The sequence below is a fragment of the Danio rerio genome, chromosome 24 (genome assembly GCF_052040795.2).
Source record: "Danio rerio strain M-AB ecotype USA chromosome 24, GRCz13ab, whole genome shotgun sequence".
In the NCBI taxonomy this organism is placed as follows: Eukaryota; Metazoa; Chordata; class Actinopteri; order Cypriniformes; family Danionidae; genus Danio; species Danio rerio.
Genome location: NC_141044.1, coordinates 3,029,725 through 3,050,405, shown reverse-complemented (window position 1 = coordinate 3,050,405; position 20,681 = coordinate 3,029,725). Strand labels below are relative to the sequence as shown.

Here is a 20,681-nt window from a genome sequence, read left to right as displayed (position 1 = left end):
GAGGAGGTGGTGGTGGGCATAGGTAGGTAGGTAGAGTCCTCCAAATAGGAGGAGGTGGTGGTGGGCCTAGGCAGGTAGGTAGGTAGGTAGAGTCTTCCAAATCGGAGGAGGTGGTGGTGGGCCAAGGTAGGTAGGTAAAGTCCTCATAATTGGAGGAGGTGGTGGTGGGCATAGGTAGGAAGGTAGGTAGGTAGTTAAAAGTCCTCCAAAAAGGAGGGGGTGGTGGTGGGCCTAGGTAGGTAGGTAGGTAGAGTCCTCCAAATCGGAGGAGGTGGTGGTGGGCCAAGGTAGGTAGGTAGAGTCCTCCAAATAGGAGGCGGTGGTGGTGGGCCTAGGTAGGTAGATAGTTAAAAGTCCTCCACATAGGAGGGGGTGGTGGTGGGCCTAGGTAGGTAGGTAGGTAGAGTCCTCCAAATCGGAGGAGGTGGTGGTGGGCCAAGGTAGGTAGGTAGAGTCCTCCAAATAGGAGGTGGTGGTGGTGGGCCTAGGTAGGTAGGTAGGTAGGTATGTAAAGTCCTCCATATAGGAGGGGGTGGTGGTGGGCCTAGGTAGGTAGGTAGAGTCCTCCAAACAGGAGGAGGTGGTGGTGGGCCTAGGTAGGTAGGTAGGTATGTAAAGTCCTACAAATTGGAGGAGGTGGTGGTGGGCCTAGGTAGGTAGGTAGGTATGTAAAGTCCTCCAAATAGGAGGAGGTGGTGGTGGGCCTAGGCAGGTAGGTAGGTAGGTAGAGTCCTCCAAATCGGAGGAGGTGGTGGTGGGCCAAGGTAGGTAGGTAAAGTCCTCATAATTGGAGGAGGTGGTGGTGGGCATAGGTAGGAAGGTAGGTAGGTAGTTAAAAGTCCTCCAAAAAGGAGGAGGTGGTGGTGGGCCTAGGTAGGTAGGTAGGTAGAGTCCTCCAAATCAGAGGAGGTGGTGGTGGGCCAAGGTAGGTAGGTAGAGTCCTCCAAATAGGAGGCGGTGGTGGTGGGCCTAGGTAGGTAGGTAGGTAGGTAGGTATGTAAAGTCCTCCATATAGGAGGGGGTGGTGGTGGGCCTAGGTAGGTAGGTAGAGTCCTCCAAACAGAAGGAGGTGGTGGTGGGCCTAGGTAGGTAGGTAGGTATGTAAAGTCCTCCAAATTGGAGGAGGTGGTGGTGGGCCTGGGTAGGTAGGTAGGTAGATAGTTAAAAGTCCTCCAAATTGAAGGGGGTGGTGGTGGGCCTAGGTAGGTAGGTAGGTAGAGTCCTCCAAATAGGAGGAGGTGGTGGTGGGCCTAGGTAGGTAGTTAAAAGTCCTCCATATAGGAGGGGGTGGTGGTGGGCCTAGGTAGGTAGGTTGTTAGGTAGGTAGAGTCCTCCAGATAGGAGGAGGTGGTGGTGGGCCTAGGTAGGTAGGTAGAGTCCTCCAAATAGGAGGAGGTGGTGGTGGGCCTAGGCAGGTAGGTAGGTAGGTAGAGTCCTCCAAATCGGAGGAGGTGGTGGTGGGCCAAGGTAGGTAGGTAAAGTCCTCATAATTGGAGGAGGTGGTGGTGGGCATAGGTAGGAAGGTAGGTAGGTAGTTAAAAGTCCTCCAAAAAGGAGGGGGTGGTGGTGGGCCTAGGTAGGTAGGTAGGTAGAGTCCTCCAAATCGGAGGAGGTGGTGGTGGGCCAAGGTAGGTAGGTAGAGTCCTCCAAATAGGAGGCGGTGGTGGTGGGCCTAGGTAGGTAGATAGTTAAAAGTCCTCCACATAGGAGGGGGTGGTGGTGGGCCTAGGTAGGTAGGTAGGTAGAGTCCTCCAAATCGGAGGAGGTGGTGGTGGGCCAAGGTAGGTAGGTAGAGTCCTCCAAATAGGAGGCGGTGGTGGTGGGCCTAGGTAGGTAGGTAGGTAGGTATGTAAAGTCCTCCATATAGGAGGAGGTGGTGGTGGGCCTAGGTAGGTAGGTAGAGTCCTCCAAACAGGAGGAGGTGGTGGTGGGCCTAGGTAGGTAGGTAGGTATGTAAAGTCCTACAAATTGGAGGAGGTGGTGGTGGGCCTAGGTAGGTAGGTAGGTAGATAGTTAAAAGTCCTCCAAATTGAAGGGGGTGGTGGTGGGCCTAGGTAGGTAGGTAGGTAGAGTCCTCCAAATAGGAGGAGGTGGTGGTGGGCCTAGGTAGGTAGATAGTTAAAAGTCCTCCATATAGGAGGGGGTGGTGGTGGGCCTAGGTAGGTAGGTTGTTAGGTAGGTAGAGTCCTCCAGATAGGAGGAGGTGGTGGTGGGCATACGTAGGTAGGTATAGTCCTCCAAATAGGAGGAGGTGGTGGTGGGCCTAGGTAGGTAGGTAGGTATGTAAAGTCCTCCAAATTGGAGGAGGTGGTGGTGGGCCTAGGTAGGTAGGTAGGTAGATAGTTAAAAGTCCTCCAATTTGAAGGGGGTGGTGGTGGGCCTAGGTAGGTAGGTAGGTAGAGTCCTCCAAATAGGAGGAGGTGGTGGTGGGCCTAGGTAGGTAGATAGTTAAAAGTCCTCCATATAGGAGGGGGTGGTGGTGGGCCTAGGTAGGTAGGTTGTTAGGTAGGTAGAGTCCTCCAGATAGGAGGAGGTGGTGGTGGGCATAGGTAGGTAGGTAGAGTCCTCCAAATAGGAGGAGGTGGTGGTGGGCCTAGGCAGGTAGGTAGGTAGGTAGAGTCCTCCAAATCGGAGGAGGTGGTGGTGGGCCTAGGTAGGTAGGTAGGTAGATAGTTAAAAGTCCTCCAAAAAGGAGGGGGTGGTGGTGGGCCTAGGTAGGTAGGTAGGTAGGTAGGTAGAGTCCTCCAAATCGGAGGAGGTGGTGGTGGGCCAAGGTAGGTAGGTAGAGTCCTCCAAATAGGAGGCGGTGGTGGTGGGCCTAGGTAGGTAGATAGTTAAAAGTCCTCCACATAGGAGGGGGTGGTGGTGGGCCTAGGTAGGTAGGTAGGTAGAGTCCTCCAAATCGGAGGAGGTGGTGGTGGGCCAAGGTAGGTAGGTAGAGTCCTCCAAATAGGAGGCGGTGGTGGTGGGCCTAGGTAGGTAGGTAGGTAGGTATGTAAAGTCCTCCATATAGGAGGAGGTGGTGGTGGGCCTAGGTAGGTAGGTAGAGTCCTCCAAACAGGAGGAGGTGGTGGTGGGCCTAGGTAGGTAGGTAGGTATGTAAAGTCCTACAAATTGGAGGAGGTGGTGGTGGGCCTAGGTAGGTAGGTAGGTATGTAAAGTCCTCCAAATTGGAGGAGGTGGTGGTGGGCCTAGGTAGGTAGGTAGGTAGATAGTTAAAAGTCCTCCAAATTGAAGGGGGTGGTGGTGGGCCTAGGTAGGTAGGTAGGTAGGTAGAGTCCTCCAAATAGGAGGAGGTGGTGGTGGGCCTAGGTAGGTAGATAGTTAAAAGTCCTCCATATAGGTGGGGGTGGTGGTGGGCCTAGGTAGGTAGGTTGTTAGGTAGGTAGAGTCCTCCAGATAGGAGGAGGTGGTGGTGGGCATAGGTAGGTAGGTAGAGTCCTCCAAATAGGAGGAGGTGGTGGTGGGCCTAGGCAGGTAGGTAGGTAGGTAGAGTCCTCCAAATCGGAGGAGGTGGTGGTGGGCCTAGGTAGGTAGGTAGGTAGATAGTTAAAAGTCCTCCAAAAAGGAGGGGGTGGTGGTGGGCCTAGGTAGGTAGGTAGGTAGGTAGAGTCCTCCAAATCGGAGGAGGTGGTGGTGGGCCAAGGTAGGTAGGTAGAGTCCTCCAAATAGGAGGCGGTGGTGGTGGGCCTAGGTAGGTAGATAGTTAAAAGTCCTCCACATAGGAGGGGGTGGTGGTGGGCCTAGGTAGGTAGGTAGGTAGAGTCCTCCAAATCGGAGGAGGTGGTGGTGGGCCAAGGTAGGTAGGTAGAGTCCTCCAAATAGGAGGCGGTGGTGGTGGGCCTAGGTAGGTAGATAGTTAAAAGTCCTCCATATAGGAGGGGGTGGTGGTGGGCCTAGGTAGGTAGGTTGTTAGGTAGGTAGAGTCCTCCAGATAGGAGGAGGTGGTGGTGGGCATAGGTAGGTAGGTAAAGTCCTCCAAATAGGAGGAGGTGGTGGTGGGCCAAGGTAGGTAGGTAGAGTCCTCCAAATAGGAGGCGGTGGTGGTGGGCCTAGGTAGGTAGGTAGGTAGGTATGTAAAGTCCTCCATATAGGAGGAGGTGGTGGTGGGCCTAGGTAGGTAGGTAGAGTCCTCCAAACAGGAGGAGGTGGTGGTGGGCCTAGGTAGGTAGGTAGGTATGTAAAGTCCTACAAATTGGAGGAGGTGGTGGTGGGCCTAGGTAGGTAGGTAGGTAGATAGTTAAAAGTCCTCCAAATTGAAGGGGGTGGTGGTGGGCCTAGGTAGGTAGGTAGGTAGAGTCCTCCAAATAGGAGGAGGTGGTGGTGGGCCTAGGTAGGTAGATAGTTAAAAGTCCTCCATATAGGAGGGGGTGGTGGTGGGCCTAGGTAGGTAGGTTGTTAGGTAGGTAGAGTCCTCCAGATAGGAGGAGGTGGTGGTGGGCATACGTAGGTAGGTATAGTCCTCCAAATAGGAGGAGGTGGTGGTGGGCCTAGGTAGGTAGGTAGGTATGTAAAGTCCTCCAAATTGGAGGAGGTGGTGGTGGGCCTAGGTAGGTAGGTAGGTAGATAGTTAAAAGTCCTCCAATTTGAAGGGGGTGGTGGTGGGCCTAGGTAGGTAGGTAGGTAGAGTCCTCCAAATAGGAGGAGGTGGTGGTGGGCCTAGGTAGGTAGATAGTTAAAAGTCCTCCATATAGGAGGGGGTGGTGGTGGGCCTAGGTAGGTAGGTTGTTAGGTAGGTAGAGTCCTCCAGATAGGAGGAGGTGGTGGTGGGCATAGGTAGGTAGGTAGAGTCCTCCAAATAGGAGGAGGTGGTGGTGGGCCTAGGCAGGTAGGTAGGTAGGTAGAGTCCTCCAAATCGGAGGAGGTGGTGGTGGGCCTAGGTAGGTAGGTAGATAGTTAAAAGTCCTCCAAAAAGGAGGCGGTGGTGGTGGGCCTAGGTAGGTAGGTAGGTAGGTAGAGTCCTCCAATTCGGAGGAGGTGGTGGTGGGCCAAGGTAGGTAGGTAGAGTCCTCCAAATAGGAGGCGGTGGTGGTGGGCCTAGGTAGGTAGATAGTTAAAAGTCCTCCACATAGGAGGGGGTGGTGGTGGGCCTAGGTAGGTAGGTAGGTAGAGTCCTCCAAATTGGAGGAGGTGGTGGTGGGCCAAGGTAGGTAGGTAGAGTCCTCCAAATAGGAGGCGGTGGTGGTGGGCCTAGGTAGGTAGGTAGGTAGGTATGTAAAGTCCTCCATATAGGAGGAGGTGGTGGTGGGCCTAGGTAGGTAGGTAGAGTCCTCCAAACAGGAGGAGGTGGTGGTGGGCCTAGGTAGGTAGGTAGGTATGTAAAGTCCTACAAATTGGAGGAGGTGGTGGTGGGCCTAGGTAGGTAGGTAGGTATGTAAAGTCCTCCAAATTGGAGGAGGTGGTGGTGGGCCTAGGTAGGTAGGTAGGTAGATAGTTAAAAGTCCTCCAAATTGAAGGGGGTGGTGGTGGGCCTAGGTAGGTAGGTAGGTAGAGTCCTCCAAATAGGAGGAGGTGGTGGTGGGCCTAGGTAGGTAGATAGTTAAAAGTCCTCCATATAGGTGGGGGTGGTGGTGGGCCTAGGTAGGTAGGTTGTTAGGTAGGTAGAGTCCTCCAGATAGGAGGAGGTGGTGGTGGGCATAGGTAGGTAGGTAGAGTCCTCCAAATAGGAGGAGGTGGTGGTGGGCCTAGGCAGGTAGGTAGGTAGGTAGAGTCCTCCAAATCGGAGGAGGTGGTGGTGGGCCTAGGTAGGTAGGTAGGTAGATAGTTAAAAGTCCTCCAAAAAGGAGGGGGTGGTGGTGGGCCTAGGTAGGTAGGTAGGTAGGTAGAGTCCTCCAAATCGGAGGAGGTGGTGGTGGGCCAAGGTAGGTAGGTAGAGTCCTCCAAATAGGAGGCGGTGGTGGTGGGCCTAGGTAGGTAGATAGTTAAAAGTCCTCCACATAGGAGGGGGTGGTGGTGGGCCTAGGTAGGTAGGTAGGTAGAGTCCTCCAAATCGGAGGAGGTGGTGGTGGGCCAAGGTAGGTAGGTAGAGTCCTCCAAATAGGAGGCGGTGGTGGTGGGCCTAGGTAGGTAGATAGTTAAAAGTCCTCCATATAGGAGGGGGTGGTGGTGGGCCTAGGTAGGTAGGTTGTTAGGTAGGTAGAGTCCTCCAGATAGGAGGAGGTGGTGGTGGGCATAGGTAGGTAGGTAAAGTCCTCCAAATAGGAGGAGGTGGTGGTGGGCCTAGGTAGGTAGGTAGGTAGGTAAAGTCCTCCAAATTGGAGGAGGTGGTGGTGGGCCTAGGTAGGTAGGTAGGTAGATAGTTAAAAGTCCTCCAAAAAGGAGGGGGTGGTGGTGGGCCTAGGTAGGTAGGTAGGTAGAGTCCTCCAATTCGGAGGAGGTGGTGGTGGGCCAAGGTAGGTAGGTAAAGTCCTCATAATTGGAGGAGGTGGTGGTGGGCATAGGTAGGAAGGTAGGTAGGTAGTTAAAAGTCCTCCAAAAAGGAGGGGGTGGTGGTGGGCCTAGGTAGGTAGGTAGGTAGGTAGAGTCCTCCAAATCGGAGGAGGTGGTGGTGGGCCAAGGTAGGTAGGTAGAGTCCTCCAAATCGGAGGAGGTGGTGGTGGGCCAAGGTAGGTAGGTAGAGTCCTCCAAATACGAGGCGGTGGTGGTGGGCCTAGGTAGGTAGAAAGTTAAAAGTCCTCCACATAGGAGGAGGTGGTGGTGGGCATAGGTAGGTAGGTAAAGTCCTCCAAATTGGAGGAGGTAGTGGTGGGCCTAGGTAGGTAGATAGTTAAAAGTCCTCCAAATAGGAGGGGGTGGTGGTGGGCATACGTAGGTAGGTATAGTCCTCCAAATTGGAGGAGGTGGTGGTGGGCCTAGGTAGGTAGGTAGGTAGATAGTTAAAAGTCCTCCAAATTTAAGGGGGTGGTGGTGGGCCTAGGTAGGTAGGTAGGTAGAGCCCTCCAAATAGGAAGCGGTGGTGGTGGGTCTAGGTAGGTAGGTTGTTAGGTAGGTAAAGTCCTCCAAATCGGAGGAGGTGGTGGTGGGCCTAGGTAGGTAGGTAGAGTCCTACAAATCGGAGGAGGTGGTGGTGGGCCTAGGTAGGTAGGTAGAGTCCTCCAAATAGGAGGAGGTGGTGGTGGGCCTAGGTAGGTAGATAGTTAAAAGTCCTCTACATAGGATGGGGTGGTGGTGGGCCTAGGTAGGTAGATTGTTAGGTAGGTAGAGTCCTCCAGATAGGAGGAGGTGGTGGTGGGCATACGTAGGTAGGTATAGTCCTCCAAATAGGAGGAGCTGGTGGGCCTAGGTAGGTAGGTAGGTAAAGTCCTCCAAATTGGAGGAGGTGGTGGTGGGCCTAGGTAGGTAGGTAGGTAGAGTCCTCCAAATAGGAGGCGGTGGTGGTGGGTCTAGGTAGGTAGATAGTTAAAAGTCCTCCACATAGGAGGGGGTGGTGGTGGGCCTAGGTAGGTAGGTTGTTAGGTAGGTAGAGTCTTCCAGATAGGAGGAGGTGGTGGTGGGCATAGGTAGGTAGGTAGAGTCCTCCAAATAGTAGGAGGTGGTGGTGGGCTTAGGTAGGTAGGTAAAGTCCTTCAAATTGGAGGAGGTGGTAGGTAAAGAGTTAAAAGTCCTCCAAATAGGAGGGGGTGGTGGTGGGCCTAGGTAGGTAGGTAGGTAGAGTCCTCCAAATCGGAGGAGGTGGTGGTGGGCCTAGGTAGGTAGGTAGAGTCCTCCAAATAGGAGGAGGTGATGGTGGGCCTAGGTAGGTAGATAGTTAAAAGTCCTCCACATAGGAGGGGGTGGTGGTGGGCCTAGTTAGGTAGGTTGTTAGGTAGGTAGAGTCCTCTAGATAGGAGGAGGAGGTGGTGGGCATAGGTAGGTAGGTAGAGTCCTCCAAATAGGAGGAGGTGGTGGTGGGCCAAGGTAGGTAGGTAGAGTCCTCCAAATAGGAGGAGGTGGTTGTGACTGTAGGTAGGCAGATCCTTCCAAATAGGAGGGGGTGGTGGTGGGCTTAAGTAGGTAGGTTCCTTTAATTAGGATGGGGTGGTGGTCAGCATAGGTATGTAGATAAGAGTCCTCAAAATAAGAGGAGGTGTTGGTGGGCATAGGTAGGCAGGCAGAGTCCTCTAAATAGAAGGAAGTGGTGGTGGGCATACTTAGAGTCCTCCAAATAGGAGGGGGTTGTGGGCGTAACACAAAAGACGGTGTTTTGAAAGCTGGAAACTGGTACCCTTCAACTTCAATAGTATTTGCTTTTCTTCTATGAAAGTCAGTGGTTACAGGTTTTCAGTGTTCTTTAAAATATCCTTGTTCATGTTCAACAGAAGATAGAACACAGAAGGGTTTGAAAACCACGATAAAGAGAAAATATTTATCAGATTTTTACTTTTTTACTCAACCAATATTGTCAAATACTATTGCAAAATTTAAAATCCCTACCAATGACTGAAATACAGAGTCTAAACAGTTGCTGTAGGTGTAGGAATCATAGTATAAATCCTGTACCTGGAGATTACATTCCTGCAGAGTTTAGCTTTAACCCTGATCAAAAACAAGGTTGCAGCTGAACTCTGCAGGAAGGTAGATCTCCAGCAACAGGACTGGGCACCTGGTATGAATGGAACAGCAAACTTTTTTCCCATGAGAATAATTAAAAAGAATGCACAAATAAGATTTCAAAGCAATGACATTCTATGTCATGCATACTGTATATTGTCATGAATAATATTTTTAATAAAAAAAAAAAATTCTGAAGCATCACCGTTGTCCACAAATGACATCCATTATGTTTAGTATTAAAGGGGACCTGTTATGCCTCTTTTTAGAAGATGTAAAATAAGTCTCTGGTGTTTCTAGAGTGTGTATGTGATGTCTCAGCTCAAAATACCACACTAATAATGCTTTAGGGCTTTATATGTGTCAGCATAGTGGCAGATTCAAAAACAAGACTAATTTCTTATGCTCATGAGGGAGAAATGGTCACTATTGGGCTGGGCTTTCCCCCTCCATCACATGTACAAAGGGCAAAGAATGTCAATCAAAGTGTTTCTGTAGACTGTTTTTATGAAGTGTGGTTAAAAAAAAAATAGATTTAATAATATTTTACCGTAAGATGCTGGTTATATTCACAGACTGTTTCCATACAACTGTGTTTAGACCTTAAAAGTGATTTTAGCAAAATAGTTCCTTTTTAAAGTTATTGTAACAGTTTCATTGGCCACTAGATGGCAAACTCTCACTTTGTGGGGAAAATATGTATCATTTTATTACTATAACCCCAGTATTACAGTCAAAATGTGGGCATGATTTTTCACGTTGTGGGTGAAACTGACCTGCACTGAACTGAATGTATATCACATTATAAAATTGACATTAAAAATTTTAAAAGAATATATTTTACACATTGCTAAACTAAATTTAACAGTAATGTGCAATTTTACACAAGCCTGTAGTCTTCCAAAATATTATATGATCATCATTAAGTGTACTATTTGATATATTCAATATTTAATTCGTTTAAATAAAACCTCCTCCTGTTTTTTTACACTGATGATTACACTACATTATAATATTTTAAAATACTGTTTGAATGATTGTGTGACACTGGAGTAATGATACTCCAGAAATCTGCTTTAAATTGCAAAAATAAATGAATAATATACCTACCTGGAAAACCGCTATTTTAATTTGTTATAACATTTAACATATTAAGAAAAGAATGCAGCTTGAGACTTAAAACCTTTACAAAGCCCAAACTTCTTGATTGACATTTAAAAAACTGACCTAATTATTTTTTTTCCAAACGTCCTCCCTCAAGCCCCTGAAGGAGAAAACAAACACAGCTCCTCGTCCACTTAAACAATGTGCTCATTCAGCAGTTCACAGGCCATGAGAAGCGCAGGGGACTATCTGTGATTTGCTGATAGCATTAATACGTCTGAAGACAGAATCCCTCACAGGCCGCACAAGCCTATCTAATTGCCAATTAAAGCAACCCGAGACGCTTGACTCTAATGCGTCGATCTTTAAAGAAACACACATAAAACAGATGAAGGATTCTCACTCTTGGCCAGAACGCACTTTCTTTTATGAGGCGAGAGATTAGGGATTCTGTTCACCTACGGCGGCTCTCAATCGAAGGGGAAAAAACGAGCGCAGAGATTCCCAGCGCTGCCGTTACACCGGAAGAACTGCAAGCTCAGCCCTGCTCCTGCAAATCAAACATGCGGCCATTATCACTGCTGGAGAAATTAAATAAGCACGCCGGCTTCCGCTGTTTGTGTTCGCTGTGCCTGAAATGCAAACTGGATTTTGCGAGGAGTAATCCGAGTGTCTGGCTTTACCACATCCCTCTCTCAGGTGCCAGACGCTCAGATTACTTCCTGCTAAATCATGTTAGCATTTCAAGCATTTTTTATAAACACTGATAACAGTACAAAATGGTTCATTAGAATGATTTCTGACGAACACTGGAGTAATCATGCAAAACATTGGCTTTGTTTTACAAAAATTAATTACACCTGTGATGACCCCTTGTGGTCAATTTCTGTTGGGGTGTGGACGTCTTGTTTGTGCGCGTCTGTGTGTTACAGGTCCAGCTGCGCCAGGAGTGAAAACACTGGTGTATGGTCAGTTCTCCCTGTTATAAACAGCATGTCTGTCTCGGACGTGTTTGGGGGCTGCAGTCGGAGTCTGATGGTCGCCGATAATTCCTTGAGTCGGAGCAGGATCTGCAAAGATAACAACATGCTGTTTAGTGAATTGAGTAAAAAATAAATTAAGTTTTCTACCACAAATGCACTTCAAATGCACTCCTATATAGCACTTCAAGGAGTCTTCTCCTTGCTTGTGGTGACCGGTTTAAGGTTGCAACACACCTGATAATATATTCACGTAAAAAACATACATGTAAAATACATCTAGGAGGTTATTTATGCATAAGTTAAGCCCCTATAGGCATATCTAAAGCTTCGATGCTAAGAAGAGCACTGATGTTAAAGAATGAAGGACTTTAATCTGTGAAATCAACCTTCTGGATGTACTTTATCCTGCATGTTACACAACCACTTGACACAAAACATTAAGATTTTACACAAAACATTGTTCTAAAACGTAATAGTTGATTAATTCTTTAATTAAATGCAAATTTGACAGAAACTATAATGGCAACAAGATGGCAACAAAGAGTCAAAAACTATAAGCTATGTATTTTTCATCACAAGACGGCATCAACATCAGTGTGAGGGAAAAGCATGTATGCTATATAAATCTGGATTTATATAGACTCAGAAATACTTCTAATACTCCTAAACGATTCATCACTCTCATTGTCTATCAACCAAAAAAGGATTCTGCCTGTTGTTCTGTCTGCTACAAAAAAAAAAATTCAAACTAATTTTGAAGCTATGCCTGAATCCATCTACTCCAGTTGAACTTATTGAACAGCCATATCCCTCTGCAGCCCAAGAGTGGTTACTCACTGAAGCTAAGCAGGGCTGAGCCTGGTCAGTATCTGGACGTGAGACCACATGGGAAAACTAGATTGCTGTGGGAAGTGGTGTTAGTGAGGCCAGCAGGTGGTGCTCAACCTGTGATCTGCGTCCTAATGCTCCAGTATTAAAGGGGACACTATACTGTCAGTGAGCACCGTGTTTCAGGTGAGACGTTAAACTGAGGTCTTGACTCTCTGTGGTCATTAAAAATCCAATGGCACTTCTCGTAAAGAGCAGAGGTGTAACCCTGGGGTGTCCTGGCCCAAGTCCCTTCATCGGCTCTAAACCATCATGGCCTCCCAATCATCTTCATCCACCTAAGTGGCTCTATCACTGTCTCTGCACTCCACCAATAGCAGGTGTAGTGAGGGCACTTGCGCCGTTGTCCTGTGGCTGCTGGAGCATCATCCAAATGGATGCTGCAGACTGGTGGTGCTGTGGAGAGACCCTCCCTCATGATTGTGAAGCGCTTTGGGTATATGGGCATATACAATAAATGCGCTATATATATGCACAAATTACATTACATTATTTGGAAACTACTTACTGGACATTATTTATTTGGAATATACCAGAGCAATAATGAATAGCGCCAGCAGGAAAACAAAACAATTGTGGTCAGACATTCGTGGGACTGTATTAGACCTGTCTGAATCCTTTTATTGTATCTACACTGTAAAAAGTGATAAGTTTTTTTTTTTTACTTAAAAATTGTTAATAAACCTGTTACAAATTGGAAGAGGTTAGTGTATACTCCATCAGCTGTTTTCATCTCTGTCAGCTTTGCATTTAATGGGATATATGCACACAGACTTTTAATTTCAGTCAGCCAGCCCCAGAGCTTCTGGTTAAATGTCACCCCATATGAAATCACTGCGTTTAAGATCTGATTTCCTTTAAAAACAGTGATCTTCACTACCTGGCTGAGATGCGATATAAACCAGGTATCAGACCAAACAAGAACAAACAAAGAACAAAGAAGCCCGCATTAAATAATATTCTCCACATCATGTCTTTAAAATATGGAAATTAATTTTTCCCAAGTATTTTCAATGGAATTTCTGCGCTAGCCTGCTGCTAATGATGGCGCCTGCACTTAAACGGTCTTTTGTCTCTTTTTACTCTTTAACGACCACATAGATGCTTAAGTCTATTAAACTGATTATATTTTAATTACATTACAACATCGATGCAGTAAAAGGAGACTTATGAAATTGAAAATAGTCACAAACCTTACACTGAAAGTTTATTATTGGCTGAAAAACACTTGTTGTGCATACAGCCCATTAAAGATTAAATAAACTATTATGGCTTAAAACAATGTTTTGTATTTCTAATTTTTATGCTTTGTAGCAAGTAATAAATGTGATCAAATACATACAAAGCAGATGATTTCACAGAATAAAGCCTTCAGTCTTATACAACAATGATATAATTCTTGTTATTCTGCGACATACATAATCCCTGTTGTAATCTACCTTTCTGTCATAAATCATATAATCATGGTGGATCATGGGCTTTGTTGTACATAGTTCCACATCTAAAATGTTCAATAAATAAATAACGAATCAAAAGCAGAAATCCTTCTCTCGTATTCATTCCCTGAAATCCTTCCTTTGTAGAAAACCATTTTGTATTATTATTGTTATCAGTGTTAAAAAAAAGAAGCTTGAAATGAAAACAGGATTCAGAATGTGGAGAAATCTGAGGGTCTGGCACCAGAGAGAGGGATCTGGCACGCTGAGGTCTGAGGAAAGGCCAGGCTGCCTTGGAAACAGAGACGAAGGCGACCCAAAGGAGGAAAGCACTCAAGAAAGGGGGCGGGAGACAGACGGAAAAAAGGTGGAGTGTTGAATAGAGAGAGAGAGAGAGGGGGGAACTGAGAGCCAGAGGCAGAGTGAAAACACACTGGATTCAAGCGTGCTGAATGAGAACGCAGAGAGAAAGTCTGCTCATTCACAACACAAACGCAGGAAGCTGGAGAGGAAACAGAGAGAGAGAGAGAGAAGGATCTGCAGGTTTAACATTCAGAGGAGGAGCGGCAGCACTGAAGCAGATCCTCCACGGCTCCACAGATGCCACACACTCCCTCATCCCTGAGAGGAAACCAGTGGGCTCCTGGGGAAGGGGGTCCGACAGATGTGGCGGCCCCTGCGCGGGGCCCTGGGCTCGGCCCGCAGGTGTCTGGGGGTGAAGGTGTGCCGGAGGAGCGCGCTGCTGGTGGTCCTGCTCTGGCTGGTCTCCTGGATCTTCCTCAATGGCCTGGTGTTCGTCCACAGGAACATGTTCTCTGACTTCTGCACTGATGACAAGAGCAAAGAGATCCTGCAGAGGGTGGTGAGCACAACTTTCTCCTTCTTTATTTTACTGCATTTTACAGTCAACTGTATAAATATTACACAACAAAAATCATGACAACAAATGCTTTTATGGTTTATCAGGTTTGAACAATTTTTTCCCCTAAGTTTAATATATTAATATTTTTGTCAGTTTGACTGATTTAAGTTGAGATGACTAGAAATGTTCAATTCAATTCAACAAAAAAAATTATAGCAGATTTTCTTTATAATGTGCTTTGTACTACTGTAGCTGTCAGCGTTGGCTAACTTGACAAAAGTGCCAATTAAGAAACTAAGTGTAGACTTGTAGTCAGTGTAGGCTTGTTAAACATACATGCATGAAGTGCTGTCTTTTATACATTTAACAAGTATTTTTGCTGCTAGTTTAAACTACTTATTTCAAACGAGCTGCACAACTTAATTGTTTTTTGCTCATTTTTTGCTAAATTTATAAAAACAGTTAAGTTAACTTTATCGATTTTTGTTGGGACCACATGAAGGAATTGTGTGGAACCCAGCACATTTTTACAGTGTATATGCAATCAAATGTGTATGAATTCAATATGCATAAACAATTTGCATAGCATCTATATATTAGATAAAGCTAGTTGTAAATTATTGTTTTATTAAGGTAGTTTATCACTTCTTAAATATTGAAATATTGAAAATATACTCACTATTTCCTCTCCCTCAAGTGATTACAAACCTTGATGAGTTTCTTTATTCTGTTGAAGACTAAAGAAGAAATTTTGAAGAATATAACAGAAGAAAGGTATAAAGGTATAAATAAGTGACGAGTGATTAAGTGATGGAGGATTTTAATACCTACTCCATACCTAATTCATTTGTGGGTGAAGTATGACTTTAAATCTTAAAATAATAAATACAGTAAACCTTCAGAGAAACTAAAATACATCATATTTTGTAGGAATAAAATATATTATAATTAAAGAGCATGTTATACAAACTCACATCCTCTTGAATATAGACGGTACAATCTGTTGTTTGGTGTAAGTTTGTCAAAGGCAAAAAGAGCTTTTCAAGCATATTTTTTTAACAATAGGCTAGCATTTATACAATTTATAAAAACTAAACACTTTAAAAACGCTATAATACGACCATTGTTAGGATGGTTTACAGAAGACGCCCATTAAACTGTCATTAGTCTATCTGCTAAAAAATACAACAGGCATATATTTAGAACAATAGCATATTTTTGATCATTTCAAAGAAACAATAAATAAATAAATAGACAATAAGGACATTAAATAGGAGAGTGTTAGGGTTAAAAAGTCAAAGCAGGGCGTATATACAGTACAGACATGAACAAAATTGATTGTACACTTCCATTGAAGAAAAAAAACTGCAGTGGTCACTAAAATAACTAAAAAAAGTTAAAAAATGTCTGAAAATAAACTAACGAGAATCTGATATTGCTTTCAGACTGTGGTTCAACAGAAGCAATAAAAAGTAATGACTAAACTAATGAATCTGGCCTGGACTAAATTGAAGGGCATACCAACAGTTTTGTCCATGTCTGTACATATGTGGTCTTACTGTTAGTGTTTTTCAGTAGATAATTGAATAGACAGTGTTAGATGGTAGAATTTTAGTAAAGATAAGTACAGCTGTCTGTCAGTGGATCAGTTGTCATGATATGCGGTACCTCTGGGGATTTTGGTGAATTTTCCACCGAGTGATACACAAAGCATTTCATAGGATTAATCAGTCAAGCGTTGAATCGTGGGTACCAGCAGAAACGGGCCTCCATTAAAGGCTTAAGCTTTGTTCCTCGGGGGAAACCTAAAGCTCTTTTGAGCCACTGGATTACGTGATGTCAAGTGAGCGCTGAAAGAACATTTTGTTTGTTGCCACATTGGGAACCGCAAAATCCTGGTGGCCTTGAAATAGGGATTGGGAAATGATTACTAGCATCAATTAGTTGACAAGTTTTTGCACGCAAACTGTCATTACTGAAGCCAAACGTGTTGGCATGAGCAGATTTACAGCAATGCATTTCCCTGAAAAAGTGAATATTTATACATATATTATTATAATATTATTCAACTATTTCTACAATGCTCCGAATAACATTTATATAACTAAAATATCAAAATGTGAGCAAAATAATGATACATCTTAAGATATATTGGTAACACTTTACATGAAAGGATGTTCATAAGATGTCATGAAACCTTTATAATCATGATAAAAGATAATGAATATGAATGAGATTTTATGCGTGCTCATAACAAGTGTCACTTGCTCAGTTATGACGTTTTTAAATGCAAAGATGACACTGTTTGTTATGACAACTTGATATAAACAAATACATCACAACCTGTTTTTGTTTTTGACATGACAATTTGACATTACCAAAACAGTAAAACTTCAAAAATCTGTCATAAACATGATTGCCATTAAGGCTGCACGATATCGGAAAATAATATAATATTACGATATTGTATCTTTCTGCAATAAATATTGCGATATGAATACAGTTTCACAAGATGGTTTAAATAGCGCTGTTTTAGGTATTCAGGAACAGAAACTTAATAATCACAGTGCAAAAAAAAAAATATTGTCTCGTGTTTCCTTAAAACAAGCTTAATTATCTGGAAATGGGCTAATTACAATAATCTGACTTTTGCTTTGAGATGAATATATTTGGACTAGAAACAAGACGAAAATTATAAATGAAAAAATAAATTTTTTTTACTCAAACTCTCTTAAAATGCTCAATCAAAGGCCTTAAAGCACATGCAAATAATAAACTATCCCCCTATTATAGGTTCACAAATCAGATGCGTTCTATGGCTCCTGGTCAACTATAACAGAGACTCAACATTGTGTGTCATGTGACTATTGCAGATGCACTCATTCTGATATTGATACTGGAAAGGTGTCAATTCTAGTTCCTGGAGGGCCACAACTTTGCACAGTTTAGTTTCAACCCTAATTTAAACTCGCCTGATCAAAGTAATTGACTGCTTCAGGCTTCTTTGAAAACTATAGCTACAGTAAGTGTGGTGCAGCAGGGTTGAAACTAAACTGTGCAGAGCTGTGGCCCTCCTGGAACTGGATTGGACACCTGTGGTGTAGACCTTATTGGCATTTATAAATATGTCATGAATTTTATAACAACATCATTAATATATATATATATATATATTTTACCTCAACAACAGTGGTAAAAGCTGAATTTGTCATTAAAATGTTAAATATTAATGACGCTGTTAAAAATGATTTGACAGAGTAATGACACTTTTAATGACAAATACAGTTTGTTCTACTGAAAATGTGATAAGAAAAATATTTATGACACAATTATTATGACATTTATGTTTATGACAAGTTTTGTTGTCTTGGTAATGTTAAATTAAAATAAAACACCATTTTTTCAGGAATAAAAATGTAATGGCAATTACTGTATGCTGCATGTAGGGTTGTAACGGTATGAATTTTTCACGGTATGATAATCGTCTAAAACAATACCACGGTTTGACGGTTTCGCGGTATACGGTATGTTACAAATGTTACAAAATAATAGAACAGTGAAGCAAATTTGACTTTTTCCAAATAATATATTTTTAGTTACTATAAACAACACCACTTACAATGAACAAATAAAAAAATAAGAAAATAATAAATAATGTGTCAAAGTCCAAATAAAGTCCAAATAAACATGGTGCAAATCCTCAGTTAAAAATAGATATAAATATTTACTATACTATAAATAGCTACATAACGAAACTAGATTCAATATGAAACATCCTTAGGTTTTATGTGCCAGCATGGATATGGTTGTCTGTGGATATGGATTTGGATATGGTTGTCTGCAATGCAGACAAACAGCTGCATCTTCATTTGCGTCTGTTGAAAACAGCAAGAGCAGCAGTTCGTCTTTGCTGTGTCACTGTTTTGTCATGTTTCTGTGCTGCTGTGCATGCAAAAGTACTTAGTATGAGAATTATTTCATGCAAAACTTTTTTTTTTTGCGTTTTATTTAGCCGCGCATAAATGTATGCCTATCTCTCATTCCATGTTGTTCAAAAAGCTTGGTCCACCAACAAAAGCTAAACCTATGCTTATTGGTTGTGATATAGCGAGTTTGAACCAATCTGGGCATGAAGGAGGGACAATGCATCAATGTATCATGTCTGGTTTGTCCGGAGACACAGTGGCGAGCGTTTCTTTGTCAAATCAGCGTTGTCAAATGTTGATGACGTAACCACACTGATTCCGGAGCCTCTGAAAGTCCGCGAATGTTATGTGATACAGCACTGGAAAGCTGATATTCTCTTCTTTATGCCAATCTTTGAATTGTATGAATCGGATCAGCGGATCAAAAGTTATTAAACATTTAAGAGCAATACTTATTTTTAGCCGCGGGCGGCTGTCTCGGTCTTTAAGGGTTAAAACCGTTGATATGCAATTGTTCATGGTATGATAATCGTGCACGTTCAAATCGTGGTAAACCGTCATACCGGTATATTGTTACAACCCTAGCTGCATGTTATAAAAACAAACCAAAACCTTTCGAATATGGACTGTACAAACTGCGGTAGAGCTTTTCTAGCTTATTTTTTATACATTACAATGTACAAAATGAAAACAAATGAAAAAAAAATCTGAATAAAAATTAACTGCCGCAATGTGTAAATTGTTAAAATGGTTTGCAGAAGATGCCTATTAAAATGTCATTTAATGTAACTCTAGTCTATCTACTAAAAGTTCTGTCAGGCATATATTTATAACAAGCGCATATTTTTAATCCTTTAAAATGAATAATAAATTTATTAATGACAATCGTGATTATGACAGATTTAAGACAGGTTTTGTTGTCTTGGTAATGTCAAATTGTCTTGACAAAGATAAAGACTAGATGTGATGTATTTGTTTATGTCAAGCTGTCATAACAAACAGTGTCATCTTTGCATATGAAATGACATAACTGAGCAAATGACACTTAATAACAGCTGTCTTAAGCATCGATAAATCTCTAAAAAAAATCTCTAAAATCTCATGAATCTCTTATGAACACCCCTTCAAGTAAAGTGTTACTGATATATTTATATAAAAATGAAACAATACGTTTTTTTATATATATTTAAATACAATATGAATGAAATTATGCGATCTTCTGAACTTCTGAATGAATGTGAAAATCTACTGAGCGAGTGACATTTTTTGCTCCTGTAATATCTGAGATCATGACATGAGTTCTCTAATTCTTAATATTTGGGCTAGCTAGCGTAAATATTACAGTGAATTCAACAGCTGCGAGACTGAGGAATGCTGCGGTGTGCCAGTATTGTGCAGATGATGACTGGGTGGAGATATAACTGTGAGGTATCAGTCATATTGGCAATGATTTTTGGCAGAGAGGATCAAGTGAAAATAACAGACCGGCTGCTGTAATTGTTGGGTTGGAGTCAATTTGAAATTCCCAGGGATGTTTTAGTGAGAAAGAGTTTGGTTCAGATTCAGCAGCTCGCGGTTTTAAAGTTTTAGACAGGGAAATAATTTTGCAGCATCTGTTTTATAATTGATTATTTTCATTTTAAATATGTATTATGAAATTTAACAGTAAAAATATTTGTAAATTAGCAGTTTTCCATATTTTGTAAATAATGTTTATATTCTTTTATTTTCCTCCATTTATTTATGCTTTTAAATTGCACTATGGGACCTTGACAAAGCAGAGATCAAACGCCCATAATGCACAATATTAATAATTGACAGGGTTCAACGCTAAGGATTTTGTCTACTTGCCCTGCCCTGGCAAAATTTCCACTGGCCCCACCAAAAAAAGAAAGTTGATATCTATTTCTTAGCCACATATTTTAAATAATGTGTCAAAAGCCAAAGATAAAATGTATACATACACTTATTCAGCATAACCTTTCTTTAAATACAACGGACAATTAAAAAATGACAATTGTTATGCAACTAAATTCGAAAAAATACAAATAATTATGCATTACAGGCTTAAACTATAGAGAGAAATAACTGATGAAGCGTTTGATCATGAGGCATCAATGCTGATCTTTCTTTCGAAGGTCAGTGCAGAAATGAACAAAATAATATGCCTAATGCAAAATATCATAAGATTAAAATATGGAAAAATGGTCAGATGGTAATTTCGGCCAATTTTTGGATAAACAGCACTCTATTTCAGCATACTTTCACTTTCGTATTGGACATGAAATGCACATTTACCGGTAGAGATGACATCCCATCCTACTCATAATTCTCTCTTCATATTGCTGTACAAATGTAAATTACACAACCATATCACACTGCACTTTCAGAAATAAAGATACATGATCTGTCACTGGGGTGGTACCTTTTCGAAAAGTACAAATTTGTACCTAAAAGGTCCATAATAATACCTGAAGGGTACATATTAATATGCAAAAAACAAAACAAAAGTGGTCCTCTTAAAATTTTTAGTTACTAACATACAATTTTGAGGTACCAATATGGACCCTTCAAGTACAAATGTGTATCTTTTAAAAAGGTACCACCCCAACGACAACTCGCGTACCTTTATTTCTGAGAGGATGTAATATAGCCTGGTTCATTAGATTGTTGGATCAATTTGCTTTCTCACTACAATCAATCTGCTCCAGAGTTTGTCGCAATTGAGCTGAGACTTCCTCATTCAGGCGATCGTAGAACGAGTGATTTGGTGTGAATCCGAACGCCATTGCGGGATTCACATATGTTAAACGAACCGTGCTAACTGGGCAAACGAGAGTTCTAAAACAAACATCTAGGTTTCAAAGCATCTTATTTGCACGCAATTGACTAACAATCACAGCCAAATTACATTTTAATGACAAGGCAGCATTGTATACTGTCTAGTGTTACG

At 42.9% G+C, this 20,681-nt stretch overlaps 2 protein-coding genes across 8 annotated transcripts in view; one reads left to right on the top strand and one right to left on the bottom strand.

Annotated features, from left to right (window-relative positions):
• The window catches only part of si:ch211-152c8.2, a 131,914-nt gene that overhangs the window by 43,146 nt on the left and 68,087 nt on the right, over positions 1 to 20,681 (bottom strand). Inside the window, exons 15-16 of one of the 6 annotated variants that reach the window (XR_015524678.1) lie at positions 10,494 to 10,703; positions 10,054 to 10,183 (exon numbers count right to left, since the gene is read on the bottom strand). The exons of 1 other annotated variant lie outside the window; for it this stretch is intronic. The gene's annotated coding sequence lies outside the window, so the exon portion shown is untranslated. Of the gene's footprint in view, positions 1 to 9,635; positions 10,704 to 12,932; positions 14,540 to 20,681 lie in introns of those variants that run through there. 4 more of the 6 variants (XR_015524679.1, XR_015524677.1, XM_087309040.1 and 1 more) reach the window with 4 other exon arrangements.
• Positions 13,371 to 20,681, top strand: part of dipk1c (divergent protein kinase domain 1C) — a 28,357-nt gene continuing 21,046 nt past the window's right edge. The window contains exon 1 of one of the 2 annotated variants that reach the window (XR_015524313.1): positions 13,371 to 13,802. Coding sequence is in view for 1 of the 2 variants with exons in the window: in NM_212751.3 (NP_997916.3) it covers positions 13,605 to 13,802 (198 nt within the window). In the remaining variant the exon portion in view is untranslated. 2 annotated transcript variants of the gene reach the window in all.